Source organism: Poromitra crassiceps (assembly GCF_964638095.1).
Source record: "Poromitra crassiceps genome assembly, chromosome: 8".
NCBI lineage: Eukaryota > Metazoa > Chordata > Actinopteri > Beryciformes > Melamphaidae > Poromitra > Poromitra crassiceps.
Window position 1 is genome coordinate 37,936,150 of NC_139629.1, and position 14,779 is coordinate 37,950,928.

General features: G+C 44.1%; 1 protein-coding gene across 1 annotated transcript in view; it reads left to right on the forward strand.

The window, feature by feature from the left end:
* Positions 1-10,480, forward strand: part of spen (spen family transcriptional repressor) — a gene marked incomplete at its 5' end in the record, with an annotated part of 30,775 nt that extends 20,295 nt beyond the window's left edge. The window contains 5 exons of the mRNA XM_083641383.1: positions 89-7,970; positions 8,531-8,923; positions 9,047-9,241; positions 10,004-10,162; positions 10,285-10,480. Of these exons, the coding sequence (XP_083497509.1) occupies positions 89-7,970; positions 8,531-8,923; positions 9,047-9,241; positions 10,004-10,162; positions 10,285-10,416 (8,761 nt within the window). The 3' untranslated portion in view covers positions 10,417-10,480. The remainder of the gene's footprint in view (positions 1-88; positions 7,971-8,530; positions 8,924-9,046; positions 9,242-10,003; positions 10,163-10,284) is intronic.
* Between the last annotated feature and the right edge of the window lie 4,299 nt (positions 10,481-14,779).

The following is a 14,779-nucleotide window of genomic DNA, read 5'->3' on the forward strand; positions in this document are numbered from 1 at the left end:
ACTGTCTAATACATTAAACCTCATATTTTTTTGCCAAAGTATGCTGTAATAATGACTTGCTCGTTCTCTTCACTTTATTTCTTGCCAGGGATGAGCGGCGAACTCAGTACGAGTTTCCAGCTGAACGGCCAAATTATGAATATGTACGAACACCAGGAACATATAGTGCTGAAGATCCACGTCGCAAATACCCTGCGAGGAGTCGGGAGTTCTACACTGAATGGGACCCATATCAAGGAGAATACTATGATCCACAATACTTTGAAGAAACGCGGGAATATCGAGAATACAGAACAGACCCATATGAGCAGGACATCCGCAAATACAGCTACTTACAACGGGAGCGTGAAAGAGAGAGGGAGCGCTTTGAAACGGATCGTGGACGTGATCACGGGAGAAGGACAATTGAGCGCAGCCAAAGCCCGTCTCACGTTGCTTCTCGTCGTCCTGCCAGCCCCACTGCATCCCCCTCCCTTTCGGAGAGGATACCAAGTGACTCAGACCGTCGCATTTGTTGTCGATCTTCAGAAAGAAGTGGTAGCTGCAGTTCAATCTCCCCACCCAGATTTGAAAAGTCTGAAAAGGCACGAGCTGAAAGGTATACCAAAACTGATAAGCTTGAGAAGGATCGAGTTTTTGAAGTTGAAAGAGGGAGTGTAGGTGAAAAGGAGAAGCGTGCTGGACGTAAAGATCGAGGAGACAAGGAGAAAAGTGAGAAACAGAGACTGAAGAAGCTTAAAGTGGCATCACCTATCATCCAACCATGTGACACAGAACCCGAACCTGAAAGCGATATTAGCCCCGATTCAGCTCTTAGGAGTAAAAATAGCAAGGTCCAAAAGGAAGGCTCCAGCAAAGGACGATTAGACCTTTTGCCTTGTGTGGTACAGTTAACACGTGTTAAAGAAAAAGAAGGAAAATTAATTGGTCACAGTATATCAGAAAAACAAAGACCTAGGGGTGGGAGTGACAGTCCTAGGTTGGCATCACCTTCAACTGATCAGAGGAGTCCACCATTCCGCTCAGAACCATCAAAAGGTGATATCACTAAGCACGGAAAGGTGCCCAAAGAAAAAAATATGGCTAGTCTGGTCGAGGTTGTTGACAAGGATGCTAAAATAAAATCCAAGAAACATGGCAAATCTGAACTGGGATTTGATGGTGGTATTGCTGTGGATATTGACCGTTTAGCTGCAAGGAAAAGGCGTTTTGAAGACTCTGGGAAAACTGATCGACAGAAAAGAACTAGCGAGGAGGAGATTGGTAGACTAGGACTTCGTAAACTATGGGAAAATGCTAAGGAGACTGAGCCTGATAAGAACCTTTTGTTAAAAGGGATGCATAAGAAGGAGTACCGCAAGGATAAATCTGAACGAACGGTGTCTGTTAATAGTCCAAGAGATGAGCAAGACTCTGAAAGCACCTCCACGAGCCTTACTTTGGAGCGTCAGTCGCGGCTAGGAGAGCTAACTGAAGATTCTATAGATCAACTAGACTCTCCCTATCTTAAATTGGAATGTGGGGGTTCAAAAAGCCAGAGCAGTTCAAGTCTCACAAAGATATCAGATGATGGCAGTCTTGATCTGGATGAATCAAAAGAGCAGCAGAAACAGGCTGTGTCTGAAAATGAAGAGGAAGGCATGGGGCAGTGCAGAGACTCAGGTGAGGCTGACGAACGACTTGTGGCTCACATTGACCAGTCTAATACCTGCAAAAAACAAATGGAACAAAGTCGATGGCTCAGACATAAGCTTGGCGAACCTGATAGGTTTGCCAAATCTCAAAGCCCACAAGGTAATGAGGCTGACAACTTTGAAAAGGATTGTATGGTGCATGATGCAGGAAAACCAACTCAGGATGTCGCAAGTGATGACTTTCTTTTGTGCAAACGGAAAAAATTGGAGCATTTTGATTTTGACCTTATCAATGCAAAAAGAGAATGCAACTTCAGGAGCTCCCAAAAGTTGAACGAGGATGTTTATCAGAGTATTACATCTTCAATAGGCGGACACTTTTCTGCAAATGAGGAAGATCAAACTGCCCAGATTTCCCTATCACTCATAAATAAAGAACGGAAATCCTCTCCAACAGCAGATGATAAAATATTCTCACGCATTGAGTCATTGAAATACAATTTGGACCTGACAACCAATCATTTTCAGTCTCCTGACACTGAACTCCCAAAGTTTAAACCAACATTGCTTGGATGTGATGAGGAGTTACTGCAACGTTGGGAAAGACGAATCAAGTCTGATTCACTCAGAATGGAGATGACCTTTCCAAATGCAAATCATGAAGCCATCCACAAGCGCCTTGGCCATGATTTGGAGCCTGGAGAGGTGCAGTCAGATTCAGATGATGATGGAGAAAACAAACGCAACTCTCCCAAGTCCAATACGTCCCTGTCTTACATCCTCCGGGAACGTGAGGAGAGGATGACAGACCTGAACCTTTCAGGCTCCTTGGAGAAGAACAAGTTTTATTCTTTTGCATTAGATAAGACTATAACTCCCGATACAAAAGCACTCCTTGAAAGAGCCAAGACATTGTACTCGTCCCGGGAAGATAATTGGTCTTTTCTTCCCTCTCGCTTTCCAACCTCCCACAGTTGTTCAGATAAGGAAAAGGTAGAGCTAGCACCTCGACCTATTCCTTCTTGGTACATGAAAAAGAAAAAGATCCGCACTGACTCTGAGGAGAAGCTCCATGATAAAAAGGAGGAACTCAAGCCACAGAACCAAGAGCATCAAGAACTCTTTGCCTCTCGTTTCCTACACAGCTCAATTTTTGAGCAGGATTCACGGCGTTTGCAGCATCTTGAACGTAAAGATCAGGATTTAGAGACAGGAGTTCCTAGGCCTCTTGCTAAGCCAGGTGGAACTGAGACACAACCTGTATCATGGGGAGGTGACATCCCACAAGAGCCCATAGTGCTCTTCCATAGTCGGTTTTTGGAGCTCCAACAACAAAAAGACAAAGATCATCCTCCACAGGATACTGAGAGTGTTGGTATACTGGTGGAGATTAAAAGAGATGAAGTGCAGAATGGAGATAATGAGCTGTCTGTCAAGATATCTGAGCCAGTTGATGACAAATCAGTCAGCCCCCCACTAATCTTGTCAGTTTCCCCATTTGTTCCTTCCCCTGGAGAGATGTCTCCACCAGAAAGGAAAGACATTATATCTCCATCCTCAGATCATTATGTGTCTGTGATCAAAGAAGAAAAAGTAGAAAATGTTGTTGAGGTATCCCCATCACAGTCTCCTACTGTAGAAGATTTCAAACCAGCTGCTCTTAAGCTAACTATAACCCCCCCACCCGTACTTTCAGAGCCAGAAACTGAGGTTGAGCCAAAAGTGGAGTTAACTGAACCCAAAGTGGAGTTAATTGAACCCAACGTGGAGTTAATTGAACCCAAAGTGAAAATAGGAAATAATGCTCCCTTGGAAGATAAGCCTCCCACTCCTGGTGGTTCCTTAAGTAGTTTTCAGGCAGAGGCAGCTTACTCTGCTTATCCAAAGCTTGAAGAAAAATCTGAAATCATTAAGATGGAGCCTAAAACAGAGAATCAAGAATCAAAATACTTTGAGGAATCTCCAAAAACTGAGACAGACAATGACGTATGTATGCCAGAGCTAGAGGCTGAAATAAAACCATTACCAAGCCGCAAAAAGCCCAAGAGTAAAAGGGCTAAGCCAAATCCATCAATATTACGTACTCCAAAAGCCTCTCAAATTGCTGCCATTGAGAAACCTGCAACTCGCAAGAGTGAACGGATTGACAAAGAGAAACTCAAGAGGGCCTCATCTCCTCGAGGAGAAGTATTGAAAGCATCACCTGAGCCTAAAACCACAGCCAAGTCACCAATTCATGCTTCAGATTCTGAACAAAACCTTGAGTCGAGCTTGATCCATGGGCGGACACGGCGCAGAAACGTAAGATCGGTTTATGCCACGCTACCTGAAGGAGAGCAAGCTGGCAAAGAGGTAATTGAGTCACCACGCTCCATGCGCAAACGTGGTGCTGATAAAGAACAGATGCAGCAAGATGTTCAGAATCCGTCTACCAGCACTAGGCGAGGTCGCCCACCTAAAAGGGGAGCCAAACGGGGGGAGGATATATTGCCAATAAAAGGGGACCAGCAAAAATTAATGGAAGAAGATACAGACGTCGGAGAGACCACAACCACTGTGGAAGTCCTGAAAGTCTCTGAGGGATGGCGCTCACCCCGCACCCAAAAAGTGCAACAACTTCAACACGCTTCATCTGCGGGAACCTTGGTTAATAAGAAAGCAAGTAGAATAGACAAACAATCGGGGGTCACTACATCACTAGTTGAAGAAGCTGTTGATCAAGTAAGTCTTGATGAGTCCGAGCTTACACCGAAAGTTGAGTCTGAATTGGTTGGAAAATTATCAGAAAAGGAAGAAAAGCCAAACTCACCAGTGTACAGAAAGGAAAGAGATCTAAACGATCATGGTGGAAAGAAATCTTCCGATGGGGATATTGAAAGGATAGACCCCACCCAGTCAGAGAGGAGACAACAGCCTGAAAAGAGTGTTAAAATTAAAGCACCTAGGTTGAAAAGAAATACCAAGCAGGGCATTGAAGATAAGTCACACAGCCTAAAAAATCTTGAGATCCGTGTAAGCGTTGATGATGTGAAAGGTTTACTTCGCTCAGAGGAGGATGAGCCTGAGTCATTTGAAGCTGCTACTGTTACAAAAGCCAAGGAGTACAACAAGGAACAAGGAGTACAAGAGAATGAGGAAACAAAGACCACAGGTGTTCTGAAGGAAGCAACAGAGGTTGGTGTACAACAACAGGAGGAAGCTCTGTCAGAACCTGAGCCTCCTGTTGATCCAGCTGCTACTCTGTTAGCACGGCAGATGGAACTGGAGCAGGCTGTTGAAAATATTGCCAAACTCACAGTGGAGCAACCTCCTCGACCTTATAAGGAAGCACCCTCAGTGCAACCTGCCTCACCGCCTCCTGTTGTAGTGGTGCCAGAGGTTGAGGTTGAAGAGGAAAAGCCAGCTAACCCTGCAAGTGAAACTGAACTTGCAGCTGCTATTGACTCCATTACAGCTGACGATATATCTGCAGATGGATTCACAGCTCCCCCTACTTACAGTGCTCTTGTTCCTACCCCTGAACCCTTGGTATCACCCTCCTCCTCCAATGAGATTATGGAACCTGAAACACACATGGCAATCAATAATATTCTTGCAGCAGACTCCGATGATGGTCCCCTGACACCCAGTCCAAAGACACCCTTGACGCAGCCTAAGGCAGTCGAACCACCCGTTGCCATGCCTGAGCATCGCCCTCTACTTGCAATACCCAAGAAACCAGGCAAAGTCAGAGCCAAAACTCTGAAGAAGTCGAGGGGTCGTAAAGGTGCAGCCAACAAGAAAGGCGAGACTGCTGAAGAGGTTTCAGAGCCAGAGCCCTCTCTGATCAAGCTTCCAGAGTCAATCCCAGAAGACCTAGAAATCATCAACTCAAAGGCAGCGACTGTTACAGCCGGAGCAGCAGCCTCAGTGGTCACTGCTGTTGCAACTTGTAGGCGTGACATTACAAGTGCTATGACTGGGGACACACCTAAAGAGGCAGAACAGCCTGCCATAGAGCAACCTGTACCGAAAGAATCTGCCTTTCACTTAGGCGCAACCAACATCTCCAGTTGTAAAAAACGTTCCCAAGCAGCGGAGCCATCCACCCCTGCTATTGCCCCTTCTCCTGTCCGCCCAACACCTGTATCCCAGTTCAATGTACCTCTGCCACGGCCTGGCAAAATGCCAGTCTCCCCACAATGGGTTCCTAGGTCTGAAGAAAGTAGACACTATGTTGCTCCTTCATCTCATGTTACAGTGGTAACTTCCACAGCTTCAGTAACTGCACTTGGAATCTCTTCAGGGAATCCACCAATGCCTCCTGACACCAAGGCCTCAGATATTGATCCTAGCACTAGCACCTTAAGAAAAATCTTAATGGAACCTAAATATGTTTCTGCGTCAAACAGCAATGCTATACCTACCACGATGGTGACATCTGCACTGTCAGAGCCGTCACGGATGTCCGAGAATGAAAATTCCTCAGACATAGTGGGCTCAAGGCAGTTGCATCTTGAAGAAAGACCACTTTTACCACCTCAGCCCACACATCACAAACCTTCTCCACTTACAGAGTCCCAGCAGAACTGTGGAGAGAAGGCCCAGCATACAGTTATTTCATCTCCCACTACCTCCGTGATAAGTAGAATTCCAATGCCTTATGACACAGAGGAAACTCCACGGATTTCCCTAAGCAACCGAAACATTGGCCTGTCTATTCCCAAGCAGAGATTTAGATCAAACTCCAATGAGAATAGCCGCTATCATGGGATGGATACAATAGAAGATGGAACTAGAGGGCGCTCTGTTGTTGAGACCACTCCTTACAGTGCAGGCTCCAGTCCTGGCCTAAGGGTCAATACATCCGAGGGTGTTGTCGTTCTGAGTTACTCTGGTCAGAAAACTGAAGGACCTCACAGGATGAGAGCCAAAATTAGTCAGATTCCCCAAGCTAGTGCTGGTGATATAGAGTTTCAGCAATCTGTGTCCAAATCTCAGATTAAACAAGAGCCACTTACCACACCACCCCAACATCCTACCCCAAAAGGACCCCCTTCAGTTTATGGGCACACAGGAGTTCTCTTAACTGGCCAATCTTATAACTCCCAACCTGTCATCTCCAGTACCAAGCATGAGAGCCATAGGTCTGACAAATCTGAAGCCCCATATCACACAGGATCCCAGGGTGGAGTGGTAAAGATGTACCATCAACCAGTTAGTACTCCTCAAGTCTTGATGTACAACCAAGCTGTGATACAGCAGCAGCATGGAAAAAGAGGACCCGGAACAGAACCTGTACCAAAAAAGATGGACATGGCCAAGGCTAACCTCAGCCCAGTTATGAGTCCACACCACCCATCACTATCTGGACCCCGCATGAGTCCCAGCCCGGGCATCTCCAATGATCGGCCACTTCCACACCTAAAGCAAGAACCCCAGTCTCCACGAGCAGCTGTCCACTCCCCTTCGCCCTTTGCCAAAGCCTGTCCTCCTAGCAGTTCTCCCATTGGCACGTCTGTGGTTCTGGGCCCTGGCATGCATGCTCCAATGTCTCCGTATCACTCTACTGTGCATCACCCACACCCAGAGCAGTCCTCTGTCATAATCCAACCTCACAGTGCAACTCAGTCAATGGCACATGAAGTCAGGATGAACACTCCGCCCATGTCTGGAATGAACTATGGAAGACGAGTTGATTCTCTGCCATCTCCCCGCCCAGGGCCTACACAGCGCTCAAATACACCTCAGCCCAATGTGATACGAGACATGGTGCTGCAGTCCCATTCAGGCCCCCAGGGGTCCGTTTTGGGTGGTGGTGGCGGCAGCAGTGGAAATGAAGAGGACCCTAGACACTTTAACCAAGCCCTTAGTAGGCCTTCTGTGCCCCAGCTTCAGTCGGATGTAATGATGATGCAAAGCGACCACCGAGGGCGCCACACAGGCATGCGCTTGGACCAGTACAGAGACATGCACCGAGACCTGCACCACCAGCGCATCCTAATGCATCACCAATTGGGAGAGCAGGCCGCCGCAGAAGCACGACATTGTCGCACCCCAGAGGCTGGCACAACCTCTTCCGGCAACATATCTGTGCCATCTAAGAGTCCTATGGCGGGGAAGAGCATGGCAATGACAGCAAGAGAGTCTCCCAAGCCCCTGGAAGGGAAGATGTCTCACCCACCTCCTACTGAGAGTAGGATCATGGGAGTCCATCCTCAGGGGGTCCAGCTGATGCACCCAGGAGGCACGGGCTCCTATCCAGTGTATCGGGACATGCGGGGTTTCCCCTCCCAGTTTCCGGGACATCCTTCATTGGGACTGAACCTGGCTAACCGAGGCATTGCACCATCACAGGTTAGGGGATAAACACCCATATTACATAGCTTTATTTTCACCTCTGACTTTCTTGTTCAAATACACACACACACACACACACACACACACACACATATACTGTGTATATATATATATATATATATATATATATATATATATATATATATATATATATAATATATATACATATATACATACATATATGAAGAGTTCATTTGCAAAAACAGGTAAACGCCATTCTTAAAATGAACAAACATCTGTTTGATACTCTCTGGAGTGCACATAGAAAACATTATTGAGGTGATTTATGTGAAAATTATCAGATGAATATGTTTTAGTTATGATTGATAATATAAATTTCCCAAAAATAAATTAATTACAGTATCAATACATCAATATATAAAATAAAATGATAAAAAATCCAAACGGAGATACCTGTTTTTGCAAATGAACTCTTCATATACATACACACATACACATACACACACACACACACACACAATTACTTTTTCTATGAATAAATCACATTCATATGCAATAAGCGTTGTTTTTGATTTGGTATATATTTTCTTTTTTAGGTCCCTCCAGATGCTGAGTTAAGTCAAAGGGGTAATGTTAAATTGTCTCAGTCACTCGGAGGAGGTAATGACTCCAAGCCTGAGAATTCCCACCTTCGCCATGCTACCTCTATGGACCTCTCACACATGTCCCGGATGGCAAGGGATGCAGTCTCACCCTCATACCAATCTCCCATGACTTCACCTATGACGTCTCCCATGGCTCTTACTCACAAGCCAGATCTATGTGTCCAGAAGGGCCCTCCAGCCTTTCTGCCGACACCTCCGCCAGCTGTTTTGCCAACACCTCCGCCAGCCGTGCCCCCATCAAGCTTATCCCAGACCCAGCCACGAGCTGATCCTAAGCTGGAGCATTCAGGACATCGTTCCATTGACATGGTGCAGCTTTTGACGGTAGGAAGACAGAGAACAGCAATGTCATAATTAAGAAACCATAATTTAATCATTTTTCAGTGCAAGTCTAAAAGGGAAAAAAAACATTTAATCAACCCTCTTCTTCGGCTTTTCTTTGTGCAGAAATACCCAATCGTATGGCAAGGCCTGTTGGCACTGAAGAATGACCAGGCTGCTGTCCAGCTGCACTTTGTTTCTGGCAACAATGTGCTGGCCCAGCGCTCTCTGCCACCCCCAGAGGGAGGCGCTCTTCTCCGGATCGTCCAGAGGATGAGGCTAGAGGCCACCCAGCTAGACAGTGTGGCACGCAGAATGACTGTGAGTGTTCTGCCTTCTACTGTCGTTACCTCTATCTCAAAAACGTCAGGTTGGATTTCCATAACATTAGGTGGACAGATGGGCTTTGGGCCAAGGAACAATTGATCATATTTTGGATTTTGGGGGTCATCTGGGATTTCAGCCATTAGATCCGCCCCCCCCCCCCCCCCCCAACAATATGAAGCACGGCCAAGAAATCAATTTAGCTTAAAACTTGACTAACTTAAAGGATAAGTTCACCCAGAAATTAAAATGCATTGCTGCTGTTGTCTGTTTGGCTGTAGTGTGTTGCCTGCTGTGTGTCAGTCACAGCGCTGCTGTTGTCTGATAAAGTGATATTCGAGCCACCACACAGAGTCATCGCCACAGCCGAGAACACACAACGTTACCGGGTTACTGGAGTTTTTCTTTGTGTCCAACTCCCATGACAAAATAACAATAAAAAACATGGATCTTGCAGATTACCACTTTGAGTGGTAGAAATTAAGTCTGTGGGCGTAACGGCAGGTTGGAGAATTATTAAGCATTTGTGGTTTGCGCCATCTCAGTGCCTTTTAGTTTAAATAAGAGATGATGGCTGTGACTACCAAATGATATAGTATACTCCATTCAGGATGCTAAGATCCCTTGAGAAACCAATGAAATATTTTGAACCACTAAACTGATTACAACTCTGTTAAATTGTTAACAGTGATGCATTTCTCTGTTCTGTGTTTAATGTTAATTTTCATAAGACTTCATTGTGGTTATCATCACTGGCAGGTGGAGAATGACTACTGTTTGTTACTGGCCCTACCCTGTGGTCGAGACCAAGAAGATGTCCTTGGTCAGACCCAAGCCCTGAAAGTCGGCTTCATCACCTACTTGCAGGCCAAGCAGGCAGCTGGCATCATCAATGTCCCCAACCCTGGCTCCAATCAGGTCTGTGGTCACACTATTCTAACCCAATTTCATCTTTTTGAGCATTGCCTGTGGTTTTGTAATGTTCACAGAGTTTTTGCGTGCTATCTCATTATATTGTCTCCTGCCTTTTGGACCGACAGCCAGCGTATGTGGTGCAGATCTTCCCGCCATGTGAATTCTCTGAGAGCCACCTGTCACGCCTGGCCCCGGACCTTCTCAACAGCATCTCCAGCATTTCTCCTCACCTCATGATCGTCATCGCCTCTGTGTAAATTAATTAATTAATTAATTAATTTCCCCTCACCTCATGATTGTCATCGCCTCTGTGTAAATTACCTCCATGTTTTTCCTCAAGCAAGCCAACACCAGCCTTTTTGGACTCATCCAGTTTTGAAAACTGGGAATGCCTCATATTTTTTTATTGGGTTTGACCTTTATTTTATTTTGATTATTATTATTATTGTTGTTGTGGTTGTTATTATTATTATTATTATTATTATTATTATTATTATTATTATTAATTTAAGCATGCACTCACTTTTACTTGTTCACTTCACCAAGTCCTTAAGTCCCCCATCCACCTCTAATTCCAAAACTCTCTGCCTTTACAGAGAGCATGAAGGGTGGCGTGGGGATTTTTGATTGCTCATTTCATTTTTGCCATTTTTGGAGGCGTTGTGGATAGCATCCTGTATTTCAAAGCATTCAAGAGGATGAAACAATGGATTGAGACCTTCTTAAGGGATATTTTTACTTTCATAAAAATGATGATTGTGATTTTTTTTTAAGAGGACCAATCTGATCAGTCATTGCACTATGTTGAGGAAGAAGAACAATAATTGTGAACTTTGTACAGATTTGAGTATAAAATGATCCATGTTATGAAATGATTACTCCAGTGATCAGCCATGCTTGCGCAAGATAGAAGAAAATCTTTGTCTGGAAAATGATGGAGAATCATGCCAGCCTGATCAACCATCAACCATCAAGCTCTTGCTCCTTCACCATCAGCCAACTTATTCTACTTCATTTCCAGAGTCGACTCTCTGTCCCCAAGTGTTCCTTCCCCTAGGAACTCATGAGGGGGCGCTACAGTTGTACAGTTTACACTCAATGCCTCAACAGGGGACTGTATAAAGAATATTTAATTTGTTTATTTTTGTTTACCTCCTCTTTTAAGCCTAAGGGTATTGTGGACAATTGTGAAACTGTAAATATTATAAATATTTAAAGACTGAAGCGATGTGGGGAGACCAAGTGGATTATTTTACAAGACAGATTGTCAAATTTCAATGTTTTCTTTCGTTTTTTGGGGGGCAGGGGGGAGGATCCCTACAAGATCCTGGAGTGATATTCACACACAAAAATATTTTTAAAATTGATTCTGTGCCAAAATGTCTTTTGCAAAAGCTAAATGCAATGTATCAAAAAAGAAAAAAAAGGATCACAACCTATTTTCATATGTGACTTTGTATTTGCCACTCAGAGGGCACAATTGATTCCCTTGTTTTGGTATTGTTCATTACAGCGCTATTACATTATGAAATTGTATCCTCATTTTGAAGGAACAGTTGCATTGTTGAAGTTGAATAGCAGCTTACTGTTCACCATACTGGTCAATGTGTTTCTGTCTTTCCCTCTCCTGAGTGTTATCCTCTACTGCCCCCTGCTGTTTGTCTGAACATCACCCTCCCACATATTAACGACTGCATCTCGAGGTCAATTAGGCAATGGCTTCTCGACAGTTGAGCTACAGCATGCTTTATTTTGAAATCCTAAAGGATAAAGTCAAATCGTAAAGGCGAAGAATGTGACTTGAACTTGAAATCATGCCGTTAATGGATGTGTTAATCGTCTGTTTCCATCCCTCCCATTAAGTAGTGTCTCCTTGAGCCAAGCTGTAAATATGTATGTCCTCAATCTGTGCTCTTGTGTAGTTCCCCCCTTTATAATGGTGTCTCTGCAGGGTCTAAAGCAGTCTGAAAGAGACAGAAGATAAGTGTGTGTGAAACCGATGCTGAAAGTAAAACCATGCTTGTCAGTTTTGTGCTGTAAATATTTCTATGACTGCAGGCTGAATACTATGAGAGTCTCATGGTTATGTTGAAGGCACTTCTAATTTTTGATAAACAAATGAGAAGAAAATACAAAAAAAAAGCTTAAAGAAAACAGTGATTAATCTGAAAACTGTCTTTTGATCAATCTTCATTTTGAGTGTATTTTGCTGTTCCTCCATGAGGACATTTTAAACTGTAAAATAAATGGTTGTTTGACATACTTCTACAGATCATTAAATGGTCCATCACTCTGGGTTTGTGTTTTTGTGACTTGCCTTCAGAAACTAAAGTTGATGAGCAAAACACAGGTCCAATGTGCACAGCCGCTTGATAATTTTTGACCATTCGGGAATTGGGGGGGAAAACCCTCCAAATTAGCCTACATTAAGACACAATTGACCTTGAGGAACACCATCGAAAAAATCATGCTGTGATTTGGTATCAAAGAATTGCATTCCTCTGAAATTGGTGACCAATTCTGTTATGGAAATTGCTCAGAAACCCCCTTATTGTCAATATACCTAGGAAAGCCATACATCCCCTGAATGCCTAGAGGTCACAATAGCTCATTTTATACAGTGAGGTCAAGTTTCGAAAAACAATCTCACTACAATTAAATGGCTACTATGAGGACTAACATCACATATTAATACAATTGCGCTCATTGAATCCACAGGTCTCAGCTTTACAGTTCAGACCATTCACTCTTTCTCACTCCTGAGTCCTGACGATGCACCATTTGTTCTGTTCTTTTTGCTTTATATAGTTTATATTGTCTAGTTATTTCCCTAGTTTATTGTTATAACATTAAAGGAACACTGCCAATTTTCAACCAGCTTTGTATGATTACAAAATCAGTAGTATATCTGAAAACTGTCAACAGTGATTTGAGTTCAGTTGTGGACCAGTGATGTCATTCGTGCACACATGACATCTACATGATATATCATGCAGATTGATGTCAATGCAACTACACAGAAAAGGCAGTGAATGTACAGGCCTACATGGGTTGTAAACACTGGCAAATTCAAGATAAATCTACTGTATGTCATTTATAAGATACTAGGCTATATTATACATATATATAGCCTACTGTATAGGCCTATATTGACTGACAGACTGCCTAATTCACATTGCATTCCTCCACCCAAGTAAATAAATAATTGGGATTATTTCACAATAGGACATGTTATTGTGATGCAATAATGCAGACAATTTGTTTTTTGCTACATCCTAACAAACTACTTACTGTGTGTAACCTGATTGTCTCTACGCCAAATAGACTTATGTGACATCCATTGCCTTTAATATTATTTTTAACATGAGAGGGGGTGCACCGTTCCTGGAGGTACTGCAATACCAGGTCGATGCGTGGAGTGGACGGAGCAAGCCCCTATTCCATCTCCCAGTTCCAAAAATCAATTTAATATATGGTCCCCGGGTAGGGGACGTATCAGATATTAAACTGATAAGAACAGATACTACACTTGATCTTAGCCAAAAGGCCGAGAAGCGATACCGTTAAACTGGCCGAGGTAAAGGGGCCATTCTCGGCGATATCACTCTGACTGATGGGTTTGGACCGAGATAGATACAGTCGGTCTCTGTGGGAACGCCCACAGAATGTTACTACGGCTGGCGCGCGGAGACTAGACGGTGGGGGAAAACCCCCACATACCTCAATGGGCGGACTCGACAAAGGACGGTGCTGCGGTTCTGCACTACAGGATTGGGGATTCAAAGGCAGGTACATAGACGATTGTTAAGATGTGCGTGTACTGCGGTGGTTGAATCCCCGATCCTGTCCGCCTGGGCTGGGCTAGCAGCTAAATGCTAACTATGCTGGCTGGGAAGAACGGGAGGATTTCCCCCATGCTGACACATTGACCACGCGTCTATGACGAGACACCGCTTGAATGTATTATAACTTTAAGAGTCTCAAAGTTAGTCGAACACAGGTTCAAAGTCAATGAACAAAAAGTACGCTAACCTTAAACGTGTCAATGCCGTAAATATGTTATTTATAACAAAACGAACAGCTTGCGAATGCAGCTTCCAGACTATTTCTGGTCACGTGGTACATTCTAGTCCAATAGGAAACAAGCGGAATCGAAATCAAAATCCCATCCCATAACGTCACAGCTATGGATGAAGATGCAACTGCTTAACTGTAGGCTACCGAAACAGAACAGTCTACTGTTCTTTTGAACAAAATTTCAAATGCTGTTATTTGTTTACTAGTAGAGCTACTCCAGTTCTGTTCCAGCCAGGGGGTCCCCAGCAAAAAGGGGAATACTAATAATTCACTATTTCTATTCAACAATCAATAGGCTATCTGGGGGGTCGTGGTCTAGTGTCAGTACAGATCCTTGACGTAAAACCATAGACTGTGAGAACCACACTTTACACCGCCGGATAGGGGAAACAGAAGAAGAACAATGGATGGATTGATCCAGAAGGAGGTGGTAATGTAACATTTCGGATGCCAACCACCGTTACACCAAACAGAAGAAGAAGAAGAAAAGTAGCAGCGCGCGAAAGTCGTAAACAACACACTGCGGAAGTCCATGCACGCAGT